Here is a 20,458-nt window from a genome sequence, read left to right as displayed (position 1 = left end):
ATCGGCTAAGGCTAATGAAAAAAAATCGTTATCGTATTGACCCTAAAAAATCTGTATCGGCCGATCTCTAGTACGTGATAGTATGGATATTGGAACACAGCACATATTAGCCAGTGCTCTTCCCGCTGAGCTTTTTACAGATACTTACCAACAGGTGGAGAGGAAAATAAGTTACACAGTATATCGTAGGAGACATCAACTGTCGGTCATAGAAACTTCTTCTATCTATGGTAGAATACCACATCCACTATCTATCAGGACACCATACACACTATCTAAACCCAACACAGCCGACTCTCTGTATTACCAACAAGGTGCTGGGTTTGACACATGATCAACATAACTTTTGGCAAGAACTTTACACGTTTTGGCAATAACTTAGAATGTACCAATTTAGAATGTACCAATAGGGTGAGATGGAGATATGTTGTAGAATACCATCAGAGAATACAGTCGCAGAATAAATCCACATATAATACATTCACTGAACGTGGACGTAAGAAGAAAAAATTACAAACTGTTTCTTAGTACCTTTTTTTCGGGAATTGACCCATGGACCTTTTAACTTTCCGTTGAGTGTTCTATTCTCAGAAATATTGACAGACACGAAACAACAGCGGGTAATGGAAAATTGGGTTAATATGGACCTAAATGTAAAGAAGTTGTTAAGTCAGAGAAAGCAGGTGTTATGACATTGGACATACTCTCTGGTATTTGAGCAACAGTCCTTCTTGTAAAACTATTTGGATAGCTTTTATTATTTGCGTAATGAGGAACCAATTTGAGTTGGTTTAGTTGGAATTGGTGAATTGGCCTGGGAGGAGATAAAGGTTCAATCCAAATAGCCTCATCCCGTCAGGCATGTCAATGGTCCCGAAAGGAAAGCTTGCGGCCATGAGAAGGACAATATAATCTATTTATAATCGGACACCAAGCTTGTGAGTGTGGATCAAATGGAACCTGAGATATGGCCTTTAGGCACTAGAAGCCTTGACCTGTTGGTGGCGGATAGAACCAGTCTAATTGGACCCAATTTCCGGATGTGGACGATGCGGGCTGACCCGGATCAATATAGACATTGGGAAATGTCTGAAGAATGTGGAGGATGTTATAAAAGCAAGTTTAAAAAACCTGAATGATACTGGGGATTTGAAAGAGCGTAATTGAACAAGAAATCTTGTTGGATTACTCAAACCAATAAAATATTGGGCAATGAAAAAGAACGGTTAAATCAATACATTAGAAGTGGCTGATTTTTCCATCTATTAGATTTTTCCACACATTCATTTTTTCATTTTCTGTTTGGGGTCCAAGGGTTATGGGCCGAATCAAATGTGGCATAATGGAGAATTTCCTTTAACTTGTCAGTAATTTTTCCCAATCTATGTAGCTGGTTTGAATAGGATCACTGTTTTTAATGGAATTACTGGAAAAATGCCAATTTCCTGTGTGACATTCAAGCACACTACGTTAGTCTCTATTGAAAAACTATTTTGATCACTTTGATTCCTATTGAGATTTGGAATCAATTACAGATGGATTGGTTGTAATTGGCCAATTGGGTTGAGGAGATGTGAAAAGCAGCTCTGCAGATAATAAAACATTGTGGAAGCACTCGTAGGTGGAAGTCCAAGGTCTCAGTAGCAAAGTGACGGGCAAGGAGAGGCTAAATCATTTTACAATATGTTTTTGAGTAGTTTTGAATTGTAGAAACTTGACATAATAGAGCTCGTAAGTCCGCCCCTTCCGGTAGACCCCCATGGGACCTTTGAGATCGTAAAATATGAATGGGTATCAATGGAGAGAAAGTAATTATTTTATGGTCCCAGTCTTTATATGCCCTGGATTACACATATATTGTTTGGATTTAAATTATAATTTTTCAAGTCAAGAGTTTGGCCGTTTATTGTGCAATTGTTCAGTTAAAGGCTGCAGAGAAAACACAATGAGAAAGACTACATGTCTCGTATGTGACGTGACGTCACGCTCCCTGCGACTGGCATGGACAAGACCGACAATCTCCCCATCGGAATAACTGAAACTCTCCACATGCCCCGACTTATAATGGTTTTCACCGATTTTGATGCTGTTATCCTCCCCTTGGAAAAGAGCGGTGAAGTGGAGCAGAGTGATCGCCATGTCTGTACAAGAGTGGTGGTGACGTATATCATTCGCGTCGAGAGCAGCAAGGGGCTGTAGTTCACAAAGCGGCCTCACTCAAAACTTTAACATTATCAAACTTCTTCACAATTTTCTTTTGTTTTCTTTGCATGAAAAATTATAATTTAAATCCGCAAACAACATATGTGTAAATATTTGGACCAGAAAATAATTACTTTCTCTCCATTGAAACCAGGGGCGATTCTAGGTTCTGACTTTTGGGGGGGCTCAACCCCAGGAAGCCACAGTACAGTACAGGGGTCTATGAAGTATATAAAGTCCTGTCCAAGATTTATTTATTCCACAACCTTTATTTTCTTAGTTACTATGCTGTTGTATGTCTAAGCCAATAGCTGGCAGTGTCAGCTAAATAATGCAGTTCTGAACCACTAAAGTGATGAAAGGAAAAAAGACAGTTTGGATGAAGGAATAATCATTGGATGTGAACTGTAATAACAAATTTGAGGTATATTCAATTTCCTTTGTTTAAGTTTCATTCAAAAATGGCCATATTTCCCCCTTTTTTTATTTACACAGTTACTGAAACACATTGGTACAACATGTACTAGATTAATAATATATATATACCTACCACTATTTCGGGAGCACTAAACTATGTTGTCTCATTTTCAGGGACCCATACATTTTTATAAAACTTCTGATACAAAATAATCTTGTTCTGATGCAAAAAAAAGGGTGCACATTTTCAGTTTAAAATTAGTGGAGATAACATCTGCAACATGCAGTTCTGAACTCCTGGAACCGTCACCTTATCGTGGTGGAGAGGTTTGCGTGTCCCTGTGAACCTGAGGGCTGTGTTGTCTGGAGCCTTGTGCTCCTGGTAGGGTCTCTCATGGCAGCGGGTGTGGGAGAAATTCGGAGAGGCCATGGAGAAGGACTTTCGGTCGGCACCAAAGTGTTTCTGGAAGACTATCCGGCACCTCAGGAGGGGGAAACAGGGAACCATCCAAGCTGTGTACAGTAAGGATGGGACTCTGTTGACCTCAACTGAGGAGGTTGTCGGACGTTGGAAGGAACACTTTGAGGAACTCCTGAATCCGAATAACACGCCCTCTATGTTGGAGGCAGAGCTCGAGGTTGATGGTGTTTCGTCGTCAATTTCCCTGGTGGAGGTCACTGAGGTAGTCAAACATCTCCGCAGTGGCAAAGCCCCAGGGATTGATGAGATCCGGCCAGAAATGCTAAAGGCTCTGGGTGTTGAGGGGCTGTCATGGTTGACACGCCTATTCAACATCGCGTGGGAGTCGGGTACAGTGCCAAAGGAGTGGCAAACCGGGGTGGTGGTTCCCCTGTTCAAAAAGGGGGACCAGAGAGTGTGTGCCAATTACCGGGGTATCACACTTCTCAGCCTCCCTGGTAAAGTCTACTCCAAGGTGCTGGAAAGGAGGGTTCGGCCGATCGTCGAACCTCAGATTGAAGAGGAACAATGCGGTTTTCGTCCCGGACGTGGAACTACGGACCAGCTCTTCACTCTCGCAAGGATCCTGGAGGGGGCCTGGGAATATGCCCATCCGGTCTACATGTGTTTTGTGGATCTGGAGAAGGCGTATGACCGGGTCCCCCAGGAGAAACTGTGGGAGGTTCTGCGGGAGTATGGGGTAAGGGGGTCTCTCCTCAGGGCCATCCAATCTCTGTACTCCCTAAGCGAGAGGTGTGTTCGCGTCCTCGGCAGCCAGTCAGTTTCGTTCTCAGTGGGTGCTGGTCTCCGCCAGGGCTGCGCCTTGTCACCAATCCTGTTTGTGATATACATGGACAGGATATCGAGGCGTAGTCGTGGTGGGGAGGGGTTGCAGTTCGGTGGTCTGAGGATCTCGTCACTGCTTTTTGCAGATGATGTGGTCCTCATTGGATCATCGGCCTGTGACCTTCAGCACTCACTGGATCGGCTGGCGGCCGAGTGTGAGTCCTTAGCCCAAGTGAAGGAGTTCAGGTACCTCGGGGTCGTGTTCGCGAGTGAGGGTACTATGGAGCGTGAGATTGGCCGGAGAATCGGAGCAGCGGGGGCGGTATTGCGTTCGCTTTACCGCACCGTTGTTACGAAAAGAGAGCTGAGCCGCAAGGCAAAGCTCTCGATCTACCATTCGATCTTCGTTCCTATCCTCACCTATGGTCATGAGGGTTGGGTGATGACCGAAAGGACGAGATCGCGGGTACAAGCGGCCGAGATGAGTTTTCTCAGAAGGGTGGCTGGCGTCTCCCTTAGGAATAGGGTGAGAAGCTCAGCCATCCGTGAGGAACTCGGATTAGAGCCGCTGCTCCTTTACTTAGAAAGGAGTCAGCTGAGGTGGTTCTGGCATCTGGCAAGGATGCCCACTGGGCGCCTCCCTTGGGAGGTGTTTCAGGCACGTCCAGTGGGGAGGAGACCTCGGGGAAGACCCAGGACTAGTTGGAGAGATTATATCTCAACACTGGCCTGGGAACGCCTCGGGATCCCCCCGTCAGAGCTGGTCAATGTGGCCCGGGAAAGGGAAGTCTGGGGCCCCCTGCTTGAGCTGCTCCCCCCGCGACCCGACCCCGGGTAAGCGGATGACGATGAGATGAGATGAGATGAACATCTGCAACAACAATTTCCAAGTTCAGTTCATTAACTCAATTTGTAACATTTAAACAAGACTGCTAAGTCTGTGTGGATCTCAAAACAGAGAAACAAGAGCAAATGATTCCCTTGGGTTTACATTTAATTACAAATATCTTTAAACAGTAAACATTGGTCCCTTGTCAGCTTCATCAGTTTATTCCCTTTCAAAAAAAAATATCTATGTTCATCTTTCAAGCATGAGTAAATGCTTGAAAGATGAACAGATATTATTGACACCTTTTATCAGCTGAGGCCGTTTTCATGAGTCCCATAGTATTAGAACATGTTGTACTTGTTGATTAGCTCACGTTGTTATGGCAATGAATATGCCCTCAGCTGATAAAATAATGCCAGCATTTTATTTTAACTGAAAATTAGCACCCGTGTCAACTTCTTCTGCTCCTTGCACCTTATCATGCTTATCATGCTACGCAGCATTACAAGCTTGTCAAACAGGAGACGCCCACCCACCAATCAGAGGTTAGAGATTCCTGCAGGAAGGTTGCGCTCGATTTCACTAGCCCATTTGAGCGTGAGTGTACGGCATCCATTCTCTCATTGCTTGTGTAAATAAAAAAGGTAGAATATTAGATTTGAGGACGAAACGATGGGTGGGCTAAGGCAAGTTCTGGGTGGGCTTGAGCCCACCCAAAAAAGGTCTAACTTCGCCACTGATTGAAACCCATTCATATTTTACGATCTCAGAGGTCCCATTGGGGTCTACCGGAAGGGGCAGACTTACGAGATCTATGATTGCGCCAGATACTGGATTGGTTCCACAATATAGATTTGGATGTTTGGCTGTTGATCAATGTGTACAATTTAGTATAAATAATAATGAAAGAATAGCAATAACAAATGGCACCTTGCACTTTCGGTGCTAGACACCTAAAAACAATAATAATAATAAATATAGCTGCGAGCAGCAATGTGGGTGTCAAGCAGAATGGGACTCGATTAACTAATTCTGCCGGACGGACGTAATTGGCTGAGTGGCTACATGACGACCGTCTCGGTAATCAGTAATAACGACAGCTGGTGGAATGAACTAGAGTATTATACGAGTACACGTCAATGTTTACAAAATGGAAAAATTACCCTACCTAGTGGTAAGGGCGCATTATCGTCTGCCTGACAGAACAAATGACACAAATACATAGGGGTATTAGGAGCAATATCCCTAACAGAGACACCGGGCCCTATCTTGCATCCGGCGCAAGTGACTTAGTCACGGGCGCATGTGTCGTTGCTTGTTTACAACTGGCGCAGAGCGTTCTTTTCCCACCACCGCCACTCGCCGGTAAATTAGGGATTGATCATGCGCCAAGGGGCGGTTCAGCGGAAGGAGGAGGCGTGTTCTGGCGCAAACGGTATTTTGCCGTTTCTGAATACCATTGCGCGACTGACCAGGAAATACCTGGTTTAAAGTCAGTGGCGCGTTGTTCAGATGCTATTTTAAGGGCGCATGCATACATGCGCATGCGATGCATACGGATTGCTTGTGCACCTCGCGCATACACTTTGCTTCTCCCATCTACCTAGCCGCACATTCTTGGTAAATTATTTGGGAAAGCAGCTGATGCAGCGGTAATAAGTTGTACTTTTAAATCAATGCATCTGCAAACACCGTACAGCAAACACATATTTTCTTGACAGAGACATCGTGTAGGCCTACATGCCCATAACTTTTAGGATTGATGAGTATTTGATCGTGAAAAACATTGTTTTACCGCGAGTGAGTGTTAAAAAGAATGAATGAATGCGGGCGCTGTTTAATGTGCTCTGTTTAAACACATGCAAACTAAACACGTAACGCATAATACAATCAATGGCAATGTCTATTACCGCGGGGACACATGCATATTAGGATAGCATACAATGCTGATAAGAAACAATGTTTATAATGTATTGCGTATATCATTAAATAGAACCACAGTTACCGCATATCATATGTTATATCATATACGTTTTCTTTGCCGAAATTTATTTGAGGACTCAGTATTTCTGAAGTTGTGGAAGAAAACCCCTTATTCCATGTGTGAATTAGGCCATATTATTTGGCAATAAACTGAGCCATTTGCAGTTTGAAATTCATGTGCATCTGTCTCATTGGAGACTGCAGACGCGCTGTCAAAATATCAACTTGTCCGATTCAAATGCGCTCATGGCTCTTAAAGGGGATGGGAGCTGGCACTCTCATTGGTTTGTTGGACGTTACGCCCAAACCACACCTACGGGTAACTAGGCTGCTTCAGACCAACCCTTTTGACACTTGCGCCGCGACGCAAGTGTCATTTATCCGCCTGTAAAATAGCGATAGCGCCGTAGAACCGCCCACAAAGCTACTTGCGCTTTGCGCTTCCCACTTGCGTTTCAGACCGTTAAAATAGGGCCCACAATGTTAACAAGCATCCGTTCTTGAGGTGGTTCATGAAGCATCAAATCCAGTAAGAATTGCAGTTTATATTGTAAGTGGGCGGAATGGTAAATAAATCATTGTTGTTTGACGTCCCCCTGAGGTCAAAGGTCACCAAATTGTTTGGGTGTCCCCAGAATTATGTCATGAGGCTATGTAGCAAGTTTGGCTATGATATGTTAAAGAGTTGTGGAGAACAGGCTTACTTCCTGTTTGGCGGCTTTGCCGTCAAGTTTGATTGGCTGTCGCGGCCAAACGGTTTTGAATTAGAAAAGCTGTTGTTCAGCTTTGTCTGAAGATCATATATGGCAAGTTTCATGATGATTAGACATAATCTTTCAACATGAACTTTCAACATGGCGGCCAATTACTGATGTTGCCATGGGAAATATATTATTAGATATATGGGGCGGTCTGACAGTATCACCAGACATTGAAAATAAGTTTGAAATATACTCATGTTTCAAAGGGCTGCTGAGATATTGGCTTACTTCCTGTTTGGCGACTTTGCGGTCGAATTTGATTGGCTGTAGCGGCCTAACGGTTTTGAATTTGAAAAATCTTTCAACACTTTTATCAAGCATGGCCTGAAGATCATGTGTGCCTAGTTTCGACATGATTGGACAAAATTTGTGATAGGAGATGCATTTTGAAGGTTTTTGACATGAACCAAAATGGCAGAAAATCCATCATGGCGCAAATCGACAACATAGAGTGCTGTTTGGCACATTTGTTCAGCTTGGTCTGAAGATCATATATGGCCAGTTTCATGATGATTGGACATTATCTGTGGCCTGTGGATATGTAATATTGATATTGACAACTTTCAACATGGCAGCCAATTTCTGATGTTGTCGTTTGAAATATTTTATTAGCTATATGGGGCGGTCTGACAGTTTCACCAGACATTGAAAATAAGTTTGAAATATACTCATGTGAAGAGAGAGGAGTTAAAACACGTCTTGAGTAATTATAGTGCCCCCTAGAGGTCAATGATCACCAAATTGTCACCAAAATGTCCCCATGATGATGTCATGGGTCTATGTACTAAGTTTGGTTATATGTCAAAGGGCTGCTGAGATATTGGCTAACTTCCTATTTCGCGGTCAAATTTGATTGACTGTCCCGGCCAAACGGTTTTGAATTTGATAAATCGGTCCGATAAGTTTTATCAAGCATGGCCTGATGATCATGTCTGCCAAGATTCACGATGATTGGACAAAATCTGTGATAGGAGATGCATTTTGAAGGTTTTTGACATAAACCAAGATGGCGGAAAATCCATCATGGCGCAAAACGACGACATAGGGTGCGTTGAGAACTCTGCTTGGATCAAGGAATCCAATGATACATTGTTTGTGAATATTGGATCAATGGGTCAAAAGTTATAAACATGAATGCATGTCCAACTTTGACCTGTTGGTGGCACTAGAGCTGATGAGCTAGCGACCTCAAATTTTGCTCCATGGGCTAATGGGCCTGTCCTGAACCAGTTTGCCAAATTTCACAACTTTCATCAAGGCGTTCTATGGGCTGCCATAGACTCCCATGGCAGGTAAATTATAATAATAGGAATTCATACGAAAACAATAGGTTGTCTCGCAGCTTCGCTGCTTGACACCCAAATATAACCGCAAACAGTAATTAACAGGGTCCGAGCAAAATGAAAAGTCAAGAACACACTAATGTATATATATATAAATATGACATATAATTATGAAGGAAAGATGTTGATGTTCCCCTTATTGCCATAATGTGCCTCGGCTTTCAGGTGACTGGGCTGCAGAGCAATGGCCGAATGTCATGTTCAGCATTGTCTAATCGGGATTCAAACACTCAAACTAAGGATCACCAATACAAGGCATTATCCCATTGAGCCACTGACAAACATGAAATGTAGCCTCATTCACATGGTAAAAATGTCTATTGATAATCACACAATATCCAGAAAACCCAAAGCACACATTTCTCAACTGAATTAAGGGCTTTCTTCAAAGCATATACCTGAAAAATCTTTGAAAATCTGGGGAAATTAAACATTTGTAGTCAAGAACACCAACGAAAGAAATATAAATATGACAGAGTTAATTATGAAGGAAAAATGGTTAATGAAGAAGTTCCCCTTAATGCCATACTGTGTCTTGGCAGTCCGATTCTTGGAAACTAATGAGCTGGAATGTTGATTGCCTGATGAATTTCAGGTACTGTTCAATGGTGTGTTTCTTAAATGAGTGGCAATGTCAGAATAGCGCCAACTTTGGGTGCAGTACCACATATTTGGGTTTATGGGTAGTGGGGGTTATTGTTAACCATACCTGAAAACTCAAGAGTTTTAGACTTAAGGCATAGGCTGCAGTGACAATGACTTTTACAGAATTTGAGGGTAAAAAAACAATTACAGAAACAATAGGGACAATAGGGGACCAAGCAGCTTCGCTGCTCGGACCCCTAATAATGATGATAAGGATTCATTTTTTTATCAATCACATTTCTGAACCCCAATTGCAGCAGGTGTAAAATAGATAGCAATAGAAGAACTAATATCATCAGTCCTTATATGGCAATTTAAAGAGATGTGTTTGAGTTGCAATTTAAACTCAGTCTGTATATTGTAACATGGTATTCGTATGCGTATGTTCCCCATAGCTACCTGTTTGCCATTTAATAATGGGGATAGCCACATGAACTGGAGTACAGCAGAAAATGCCTCATCACCGGTCAAGGAATTCTGGGAGTGAGTAAAAACACTGTTTAAATAAGCAGGCCATTCATGTAACATGAATGGCAGTACTTAATGTGATTCTCATTTGTGATCTTTAGGAGGAGAGTATTGAACGTAACCGGGAGTCCCAACGAGATGGGCAGCATACGATGGGAGCTGGCCCTGTGTCTTCTCCTGTCGTGGATCGTATGCTACTTCTGCATCTGGAAAGGTGTGAAGTCAACCGGAAAGGTAAGATAAAGTCACACGAATGTTGAACAAAAATCATGGTTCATTTACATCTCGACGAAGACAATTTCAACAATTGACCTGGGGTCTTGGCAAACTGACAACTGATGACTTTTTGTATGAGACATAAATATCAAATATTTTTTTAATCTTAAGAAAGAGTAGAGACTGGTTCTGTGGGAAACACTTGTATGTGTACGGTAACGGTAAACATTCAAGATGCTCATGAATTATTTTTAGCATGATTGTTTGGACAAACGATTACAGCGGGGTTACAATAAAGATTACAATATTGCCTGATATTACAATATATATCAGGCATTATTGTAAAGTGCTTTACACTTAAGTGCTTTTTAGTGCTGGTTACAAAAAAGCGCTATATCAAAGCAGTCCATATACCATTTACCATTTCTATCATTTTCGTCTCCAGGCCCCAAGTAAGAAGTGCCCCTGAAAAAATAACTCTGCTGTCTGCAGCTGGCCCTGTGTAGGCCACCTACAGACAGCCTTACACACAGTTTTACAGACAGCCCTACAGACAGCCTTACACACAGGTTTACAGACAGCCCTATATACAGCCCTACAGACAGCCCTATAGACAGCCCTATAGACAGCCCTACAGACTGCCCTATAGACTGCCCTACAGACAGCCCTATTCACACCCCCTGACACACAACAACTCACTGCATTGGCTGATGCCTAACATTGTTCAGAGAAGACAAAAGGGTAGACAATGTTTTACATTCGTCGTCGCCTTTCGTCATCGTCACTGTTTGTCAATGTGTGCTCTATAAGGTCACACATTAGTGTTCCTCCTTAGTGTTTGTGTTCTTACTTACTCATTTTCTATGTACCACTGTACCAGTATAATTGGAATACTCTACATGGTGTATTACAAGAGCTTCTGTCATTTATACATTTTAACACATCAGAGGCCTTGAAACATCAGATGGCAATGATCCACTGGGAGAGGGTCAGACTGACACTGAGGGTGGAGCCCTGAGCCTGTTCAGGCAGACAGAGGGCTCTGAGGGGTGGAGCCCTGAGTCTGTTCAGACAGATCCTGAGGGTGAAGCCCTGAATAGATTCAGGACCAGTACCAAGCTGTTCTCAGGACCAGTACTGAGCTCTGTTCTCTGGACCAGTACTGAGCTCTGTTCTCAGTACTGAGCTCTGTTCTCAGTACTGAGCTCTGTTCTCAGTACTGAGCTGTTCTCAGGACCAGTACTGAGCTCCTCTAAAATTCTAAAGTTATGAGCTCTTAAAGAAATGTAGAGGAGACAAGTAGTGGGCGTGATAATGAATACATCACATTTCCCAAGTCAAAGTCGAAAATATAATTAAATGTTGTTTGGAACAACATTGGAAAAAATGTACATGAATCATTTTTCTTCATGTGAGCACATGATATTTTATTCGTCATCACACTCTTTGACTTGGCATTCCTTTTGTTGGGAATGTCTTCCTCCATTTACCGGTGCCTCTGCCTCCTGTCTCAGGTGGTGTACTTCACGGCCACCTTCCCCTACCTGATGCTGGTGGTGCTGCTGGTCCGGGGGCTGACGCTGCCAGGGGCCATCGTCGGGATCAAGTTCTACCTCTACCCGGACCCGTCCCGCCTCTCCGACCCCATGGTAACACATCACCATCAGCTCTTCATGTTTACTACCATTCCATCATTTAAAGACACTGTTATATGAAGACATTGTTTTGAGATGCTCGCCAATTCTCATGAACCCCAAAAAAATGGGATCTCGTTGAGGATGAACTTGACACTATGGAAAAATGCTGACAGTCATGGTATGACATATTTTGAGCATAGCAAAAATAATTGTAGAAAATGAATGTTTGATCTGACCGGGGGAATCGACGATAGCAAAGATAGATATGTTAATAGATATGTCACTGGCCAACTGAAGGGCGTTTGGGGAATTTGGCAAGACTTTATGCATCGGTGCTGCTGGAGTATAAAGAATATAAATATACACGTACCAGGCTGGGCCCTGCATGGCTGTGCATTCAGGGCCCCTAGATTAAGAAATGGTGGGCCCTTGGTCATGCCCGAACCCCTGCCCCCCCTATCAGCTTTTGCTTTCTGGCTCATGTTGGTTGTTGATTTCTCAGTTTTAAACTCAAAGGACAAATGAACAGCTGACAACAAGTGACATTTTGAAACCCCCCCCCGCTGTGAGAAAAATGCAAACAAGACGTGTCCCTACAAAACAAGACCTTAACCTCGTTTCCACGCCCACTCACCCCCACAAAGTGGGCGTGACCCGGACTTAGCTGTACCCGTTTTGGCCTCGTTTTCAGTACTCCTCCGTTGGGGTACTGAAAACGAGACGAGACGCCTGAAAGGGTCCCGGGAAATTCTAGTTGCACACCCCCTCCGTTGATTGGTCGACAGAATCATCATTTCTGGGCGACGTGGGGATAAAAACAAACAAACAGTAGCCTCGAGGTATTATTCTTTACAATTAACATGTTGCGTAAAACGCTTGCTTGGGCGAACAAGGAGGTGGAGACGTTCGTCTGCATTCTTGGGGAGGAAGACGTTGTTTACGATGTTTAGGTAGCTGCCGCGGCGATCGACATCCGGCCTACCTTAAAGGGTACTGTGGGCGCTGGAAACGCGACCTCGGAACTGAGCTGGGCTATACCGCCCCCTCCCTACCGCACCTTTGCGAACCGAACCGTTCCGCACCCTGCAGTGGAAACGCGACATAAACCGCACCTTTGCGAACCGATCCGTTCCGCACCCTGCAGTGGAAATGCGGCATAAAGCTTGAGGTCCCCATATTTGGGGACTCTCGATCACTCTCGCATCAAAAGGCATACAACACTGCCCTTATTGTGTAGAAATAGTCATACTGCACAGCAAATTAAACATGAGAAACTCCGCTACAAGCACATACAAGGACATTTTTATACACACCAAACACAACTCAAACGCCAAGCATATTAATTATCAAATATCAAAATCTGAATAGCGTCAGAAAGTCAACCCACTCTCCACATTTGCATTGCTACCGCACCGATACTTATAGGTAAGGTAAAGGTAAGACCATGACAAGTTCGACAGTACCACTGTAAAGACCCTACGATAAAAACTCAGTGAACCAGCAGCCAAAGAATACAAAGGTATACAACCACTTATTTACAGCGACTAACATAAATCCTGTCTTACCTTTGCGATTTTTTTATGAAAAGTTTTACTTTTTCATTACTTAATAAACTCCGATTTTAGTACGTCCGACATGTCTGCGTTTGTTTACAACCAGTTTTAATGTGAACCTCACTTATTTTTAGTGTAGGATGGCTTCCTTTCAGGAAGCATGCATCGAAGTTGTGCCATGTTCCGATATCCATACTTCCATGAGTACACTTAAACGAAGTACACTATCCGCACTCACTAAGTGCGCTAATTTTCAGATGTCAGTGCTGTTCCAAATCGAATACTCCGTGGTGCACTAACCGGAAATTACGATCACGTCTGCCGCCGCGGCTCCTCCCCCGCAATAAACATTCCGCTTTGAAGGGTGATCTCTTTACGCCTAGCAGCTATAAAAAGCTATAAAAACTATAAAAACGACTAAACTAAAATGAAATCTGTCATTCATGCTTATGTGCCAACTTAATTTACTCTGAGCCAGTGACATAAATACAGATACCTACACATCTGAACACATTTCACAAGTGTTCCCTTTATAATGACACCACAATTATTCAAATAGACCTTGTAGATGCAGATATTCTCTTTTCATTTTGTCATTTTCGAGCAGAAACCTAAAAAATAGGCTGGAGCTTAACAGGTTAAAGTATAATTCCGGTGAAAATGTAACCCAGGGTCTTTTATGGCATGAAAAACTGATAAAATAAGCCTTCCAGGTACTATTTTTCGTAAATCAAGGAGTTTAGAGCTTGCCTGGAGCAACGCTAATAAACAATGTGTTTGTGTTTGTTTGTAGGTGTGGATGGACGCAGGTACTCAAATATTCTATTCATACGCCATCTGTATCGGATGTCTAACTGCACTGGGAAGCTACAATAAGTACAACAACAACTGTTACAAGTAAGTACTAGCAGCATCAAACCAACATCCCAGGGCATTTTCAGTGAAAAATATCACACTATCTGCTCTAGAGGAATGTTAAATGATGTGTAGAATCGGCATTCATATTTAAATATGCAAACGCATGCATTCATGTCACCACATCAACACTGTCTTCTGTTTCCCCAGGGACTGTGTTTATCTCTGCCTTCTGAACAGTGCCACCAGCTTCATCGCGGGCTTTGCCATCTTTTCTGTTCTTGGTTTCATGGCCTATGAGCAGAACATAGACATATCCAAAGTAGCAGAGTCAGGTGGGCCCAGGGTTTTCAGAGAAGGTAGCATTGAGCGTGTGTGGGGATGAGAGAGAGAGAGAGAGAGAGAGAGAGAGAGAGAGAGAGAGAGAGAGAGAGACCAAAGTGAAGGACAAGAAAGAAGCGGAATGCTCGGATGGAAAAAATGAAAGAGACTTCCACACAGAGGTTGCAATCCTAATCCTTCAACGCTATTCATTTAAAATAAAACTCTAGCTCAAGAAATAGATCATCAAGGATCCCATCAACTACCAACCTCTCTATGCTCACCTCGATCCTACACCCCCCCCAATAACAATTACTTATCTTCACTGAACTATGTTTATAGTGGGTCGGCTTAGCTCAGGAGGTAGTGCAGTTGTCTTGTAACTGGAAGGTTGCTAGTTCGATCCCCAGCTCCTCCTAGCTGAGTGTTGATGTGTCCCTGAGCAAGACACTTAACCCTGCTGTTGGTGTGTCAATGTCTGCGTGAATGTGAGGCAGTATTGTAAAACACTTTGAGTGGCCACTGGTTAGAAAAGCGCTATATAAATGCAGTCCCTTTACCATTGCCCCAGGTCCTGGCCTGGCCTTCATAGCGTACCCCCGTGCGGTGGCCATGATGCCCTTTCCTCAGCTGTGGGCCATCCTCTTCTTCCTCATGATCATCTTACTCGGACTGGACAGTCAGGTCAGCTGCTTTGACCGAGCTTTGACCGAGCAGTCAAAACATTCTGTTGTTTCCTGACGGACCAGCTTGTGAGATCCCATTGAAGCGTCTGAGTGTCACAGAACTTGAACGGGTCTGCTCTTCTGTTGATGGTAGTTCGTAGGCCTGGAGGCTCTGACCACCGCCATCTCCGACATGTATCCTGAGTTCTTCCACATGGGCCATCGCCGCAAAATCCTCCTTCTCATCATCTGCCTGGGATGCTTCTTTGTGGGCCTGCTGATGGTGACAGAGGTGAGGCTCTCCCGTCGTCAGATGGTTGATAATATGTATGACCAATGTGTTGATAATGAGTGTAATCAGCCGTGTTCATGAGTGTACTCAGACTCATTGATGATGTTTGTAACGCCTTGTCCCATTCTTACACAGGGCGGATTGTACATCTTCCAGTTGTTTGATTACTACGCCTGCAGTGGGATGACGCTGCTTCTGTTTGCCATTCTGCAGTCTATGTGCATTGGCTGGGTGTTTGGTGAGAGGCCTTAGCTTGGCAAGACCAATCAGAGGAGGGCGTGGTGATAGGAGGTGGACGGGTAGAACCAAGCCAGAGTAGCCTTGTCTTTTAAAGGGGGCATATCATACCACCAGGTGTGAATGTGATTAGCCATTACAAGCAGGTTTGAAAATGTGCAGCATTGTGATCACAGGTGGGCGTGTCCACCTAGATGTGTGCTGGATAGATCAGTCTACCAGCCTACCCAGTGGACTGAAGTAATCGTTGCTCATCTATCCGTCACACATCTAGGTGGACACGCCCACCTGTGATGTCACAATGCTGCACATTTCGAAAACGGCTTGTAATGGCTAATCACACTCACACCTGGTGGTATGATAGGTCCCCTTTAAGTTAAGAAATGGCAGAGCCTTGGTCATGCCCGGGCCCCTGCCCCCCCTGTAAGCTGTTGCCGTCTGGCACAAGACATATCCCAACAGAACAAGACCTTAACTGAATAGTTTGCTGTCACAGACATGCTTTACTGCCTCTGGGTTCTGCGACACATCACAGCATGCTTGGCTGAATGCGTTGTCGGTCAAAGCATGGCTTCCAATGCACTGCTTGTGCATTGGAATCAAGTACTGCTTATCAAGTACTGTTTGAAACCCTTTAGTGCAAAGGGAATGAAAAGACCTCAAAGATAGATAGGTAGAACCAAGCCAGAGTAGCCTTGTCTTTTCATTCTGCTCTGCATGCTATGAATCATTGTGACTTTCATTATGTTTTTGAAAAGGCTCTTGGTTATGGCCTTGATGACTGTGTTAACGCTAACGTTGCTTTGGGAGACACCATTAATATGCAATGAATATGTAGCTAGCGGTGGCCTGTATGTGACAGCCACAACCACAACACAGTCCCTGATTGGCCTGGGTTATGTCATCCACTACAACACAGTCCCTGATTGGCCTGGGTTATGTCATCCACTACAACACAGTCCCTGATTGGCCCGGTTATGTCATCCACTACAACACAGTCCCAGATTGGCCCGGGTTATGTCAGCCACTACAACACAGTGCCTGATTGGCCTGGGTTATGTCATCCACTACAACAAAGTCCCTGATTGGCCCGGTTATGTCATCCACTACAACACAGTCCCTGATTGGCCTGGGTTATGTCTTTGACTAAAACACAGTCCCCCGTCTGCATTTTTATTTCAGGAAATGGATGTGGGCGGCTAAAGGTTAACACTGATCTGTAGCCAAACATTCTGTTTGGCTACAGGTCATTTGATAAGGATTGTCTCAAGGCTATAGGATTCATTCATTTATTCATTTGGCTCAATGTTTTCTATCATCCCACAGGCGCGGACCGTTTTTATGACATCATAGAGGACATGATCGGATACAGACCATTTCCCCTTATCAAGTACTGTTTGAAATATGTGACTCCAGTTATCTGCATTGTAAGTTGTGATCGTTTCTCCCAAATTAGTTTACATCCTTGTTTTGTGCCAAAACACAAGATCTGTCTATTTAAACTTTGGCACGATACAATTTCCAAAAACCCATGAAGCTTTTTTTGTGTCTTTCTCTCTTCTCACTTGTTAAGGCAACGTTTGTGTTCTCCTTGGTGAAGTACACTCCCCTGAAGTTTAACAACACGTTAGACTATCCATGGTGGGGCATTCTTCTTGGCTGGTGGTTCACTCTGTCCTCCACCCTAATAGTGCCCCTTTGGATGATTTTCAAGGTTGCAATCACACCCGGCACACTAAGAAAAGTAAGCAGTTTCTTTATGGTCTCTTGTTTTTTTTGTATCTTCATTGTCAGCAACATAAGCCCCTTTCACACATGCAGTGTTTCCCTGCAATGTTCCATAATATTCCCTGCATGGGGTCAATTTCATGCATGACTGGGAATACCTGCTCAACACCTGTTAACATTCACTGAACGCTAACGTTTATGCTGTGTTGTAAATTAGAACACAAATAAGAGGCAATTACAATATTCGGCTGATAATGTGTTTGAACGTACCAATGCTTTTCGGGGGATTTCATAACAATATCAATGCAACAAATTTTGTTTATTCAAGAAAGGCTGAAAACCTGACAGATTCCCAAATAAGGGTGCTCCTCTCAGTGGGCAAGTATTCTGGCGGTATGAATCCACAGGTGTTGCACGAGCGCCCTCTGTCAACTGTCCCTCGACCCAGCCGTTCCCTCATCAATTTGCCCAACGGGAAAGCTGCGTGTGTGAACAGGGAAGAGCATCGGTCGTTTACCGGGACCAATGGGTCTTCTTTTCTTTTCTTCCTTGCAGAGGATCTCTAAGCTGTGCACCCCATCAGATGACCTGCAGTTGACACGACAAGCTAAAGCAATGGAGAATGTGGAATCGAAATACCATTTAACAGAACTCTCATGCTGTGTCTGAAATCGCGCACTTCTATACCTACACTTACTTTTTTGAGTGCACTTTGCACAAAAACGGAGAGTGTGCCAAAACGCAGTGCACTGGAAGCAGGTGGCGCACTCAAAAACGATCTTGTCTACTTAGCAGAGGGGGCAGGAATTTCAAATCTACAATGTTTTAGGCTGTATCCGACCAGTGTTTTTATGGTGTTAATTCTGTAATCAGATGGTATCAAGAACGATAACGTGAATACTGCTAGATCGCTAATACAGGCAACTAACGGAAATGATCATGCAGAAAAAAGAAATACCACAGAAGAAGAACCGTCAAACTGCAAACTCATTTCAGTCGTTTTAGAGCCAAAGGTAACAATTATTTTAACACGTGATTAGCATTAGCGTAATTACAATGTGCCTTAACGATCATATTAACCAGTAACCATGCTACTGGGAATAATGTGCAAAGGAATCAATTAGCCAGTTCATAGACATTACAGCGATGCATGATGAGGAAGGCTGAGAATTCCTTTCTCTCACTCTGCTGTGTTTTGTTGTGACCAAAGAGAACTATTTAGGCTCGAGGGCCACATTGCGTTTTTTAAACCAAGTCAAGTGCCAAGACATAGTAGTGTATGCATGTGAAAAGATGTGAACCCTATGAAAGTCAAACATACTGGGGAAAAGATGTTAGAGGAGATGAAGATGTATATTTTGGAGATGGGGGGGTTGATAAAATGCTAGCATACTGTATATATATGTTTGGATAAACAGGTATATTTGATATAGTTAAATATTTGTATCTTGATATATCCTGGCCCTCTCCCACTCTGCCATAGAGAAGGGGGATGTCTCCTGTTTCTCTTCTTCTTGCTCACATCTGTGATGTTTCACCGGGGACTATTTACTGCCTCACAGCTCAGAGAACACAAGAGATCAGAAATCGTACTTTGGTGGTAAGAGGGACCAAGGCTGACCAGAAGCTACCCCATAATACTCAGCTCTGACACTGGGAGAATTTCTTCTCTACTCTTAGGAGTACTATCATTATCTTGCCTTTTATGCTTTATGAATGAGATAAGCGTAGAAAAATACTAAGACTCTTTCAGTCTAGAACAGGTGTTTTCATAGCGCATTTCACCCTAATGGTGACTGATGGCTGTGCCATTTCTTACATATACACTCTAATAATAGTTCTTAATTTTACTTACAGCGACTTTAATGTATGAGAATACCAGATATATATAAACTGTATGTGCAGAGATAGATCTTAAGATTCTGTATTATACATTTTAACGGCTACTTAAAACGGTTCCCTGGGGTCTTCAAAAGACATTTGTGAAGTCTATATATGCAATATGATAAAGCCAGCTTTTGTAGTCTCATTTCCTGCACTAAAAAAACTGGCAGTTTTTGAAGGGGGGGGGGGGTTATGCTAACGAGCACATTTAACGAGGTGAAGGCGGACAACACCATTAACAAGCTTGAAGTAGTAGTTTACTGTAAATCTGACCACCGCTCCTTAACCAGCAGTAAGGTCCCATGACATTAAACGTGATCATTCGTTTGGCAAAAAAGAAACATTAATTTTACTCCCATCATGGTCAAATTTTTATGGATCTAGCTAGAGAATAAATCAGTTGAACCAACGCCAATCAGGAGCTTTGATATAGTCACGTAGGCAAAGTTTCTCAACACATAGACCTCTTAATGCATCCATAGTGGTAAATTACATTTATTAACAGATTATTACAACAAAACTTCAGAATGAGACTCAAGAAATTCAAGATTTCAGATTTTCCTCTACTAAAGTCATGATCGACATGAGAAACAAGTGGAAGGGCCAAGAATGAGGCCTTTCCATAATACGCCCCCTTGAACAAAGCTTCTGGGTCATTTCAAGCGAATCAGGGTGATTGACGAGCAAGATGGTTTCCCTGAATCATTCAGCGAAACCATCTTGCTCGTCAATCACGGCGTACAGAGAAGATGCTTATTTGTGCTGCTTAATTTCAACTCTTTTCGACCTTTAAATATTACCTACAGAAGATGAAATGTGAACGTGCTTAATTATAAAAATATATATTGTGATAATGACACTCCTTGATGAACTACGGGGCAACCAGCAGATAAACATATCTTATCTTACTAAGTAGGAACCTTGAGTCTCCAGGACAATGCAAACATGTTGCACAGCTCTGGTGCCTTAATATTCAGTTCTAATATCAAGTCATGGGTGTATGAAAATATAGATATTGTTCATATAAGAGTTGAACAGTAGTTTGTATAAAAATACTGTATGTGTTTCTCTTAATGATGTTTATGATTATTTTTATCATGGTTGTACTTCTTATAGATGTCAAACTCTTTTTTCACAGCAATAAAGGTACTAATGATTTTTGAAATAATTATTGTC

The 20,458-nt window shown here is 43.1% G+C and overlaps 1 protein-coding gene across 3 annotated transcripts in view; it reads left to right on the top strand.

Annotated features, from left to right (window-relative positions):
* Positions 1-20,450, top strand: part of LOC132466033 (sodium- and chloride-dependent GABA transporter 2-like) — a 32,348-nt gene extending 11,898 nt beyond the window's left edge. For 2 of the 3 annotated variants that reach the window (XM_060063033.1, XM_060063045.1), the window contains exons 5-16: positions 9,822-9,909; positions 9,996-10,128; positions 11,625-11,759; positions 14,094-14,197; positions 14,366-14,490; positions 15,048-15,160; positions 15,296-15,433; positions 15,569-15,671; positions 16,997-17,097; positions 17,244-17,414; positions 17,954-19,498; positions 19,533-20,450. In XM_060063033.1, the coding sequence (XP_059919016.1) occupies positions 9,822-9,909; positions 9,996-10,128; positions 11,625-11,759; positions 14,094-14,197; positions 14,366-14,490; positions 15,048-15,160; positions 15,296-15,433; positions 15,569-15,671; positions 16,997-17,097; positions 17,244-17,414; positions 17,954-18,067 (1,325 nt within the window). In that variant the 3' untranslated portion in view covers positions 18,068-19,498; positions 19,533-20,450. Of the gene's footprint in view, positions 1-9,821; positions 9,910-9,995; positions 10,129-11,624; positions 11,760-14,093; positions 14,198-14,365; positions 14,491-15,047; positions 15,161-15,295; positions 15,434-15,568; positions 15,672-16,996; positions 17,098-17,243; positions 17,415-17,953; positions 19,499-19,532 lie in introns of those variants that run through there. The other variant, XM_060063054.1, reaches the window with a different exon arrangement.
* Positions 20,451-20,458: the final 8 nt, after the last annotated feature.

The sequence above is a fragment of the Gadus macrocephalus genome, chromosome 1 (genome assembly GCF_031168955.1).
Source record: "Gadus macrocephalus chromosome 1, ASM3116895v1".
NCBI classification, from domain to species: Eukaryota; Metazoa; Chordata; class Actinopteri; order Gadiformes; family Gadidae; genus Gadus; species Gadus macrocephalus.
Note: the sequence above shows the minus strand (reverse complement) of the source record. Positions and strands in the feature narration are given on the sequence as shown.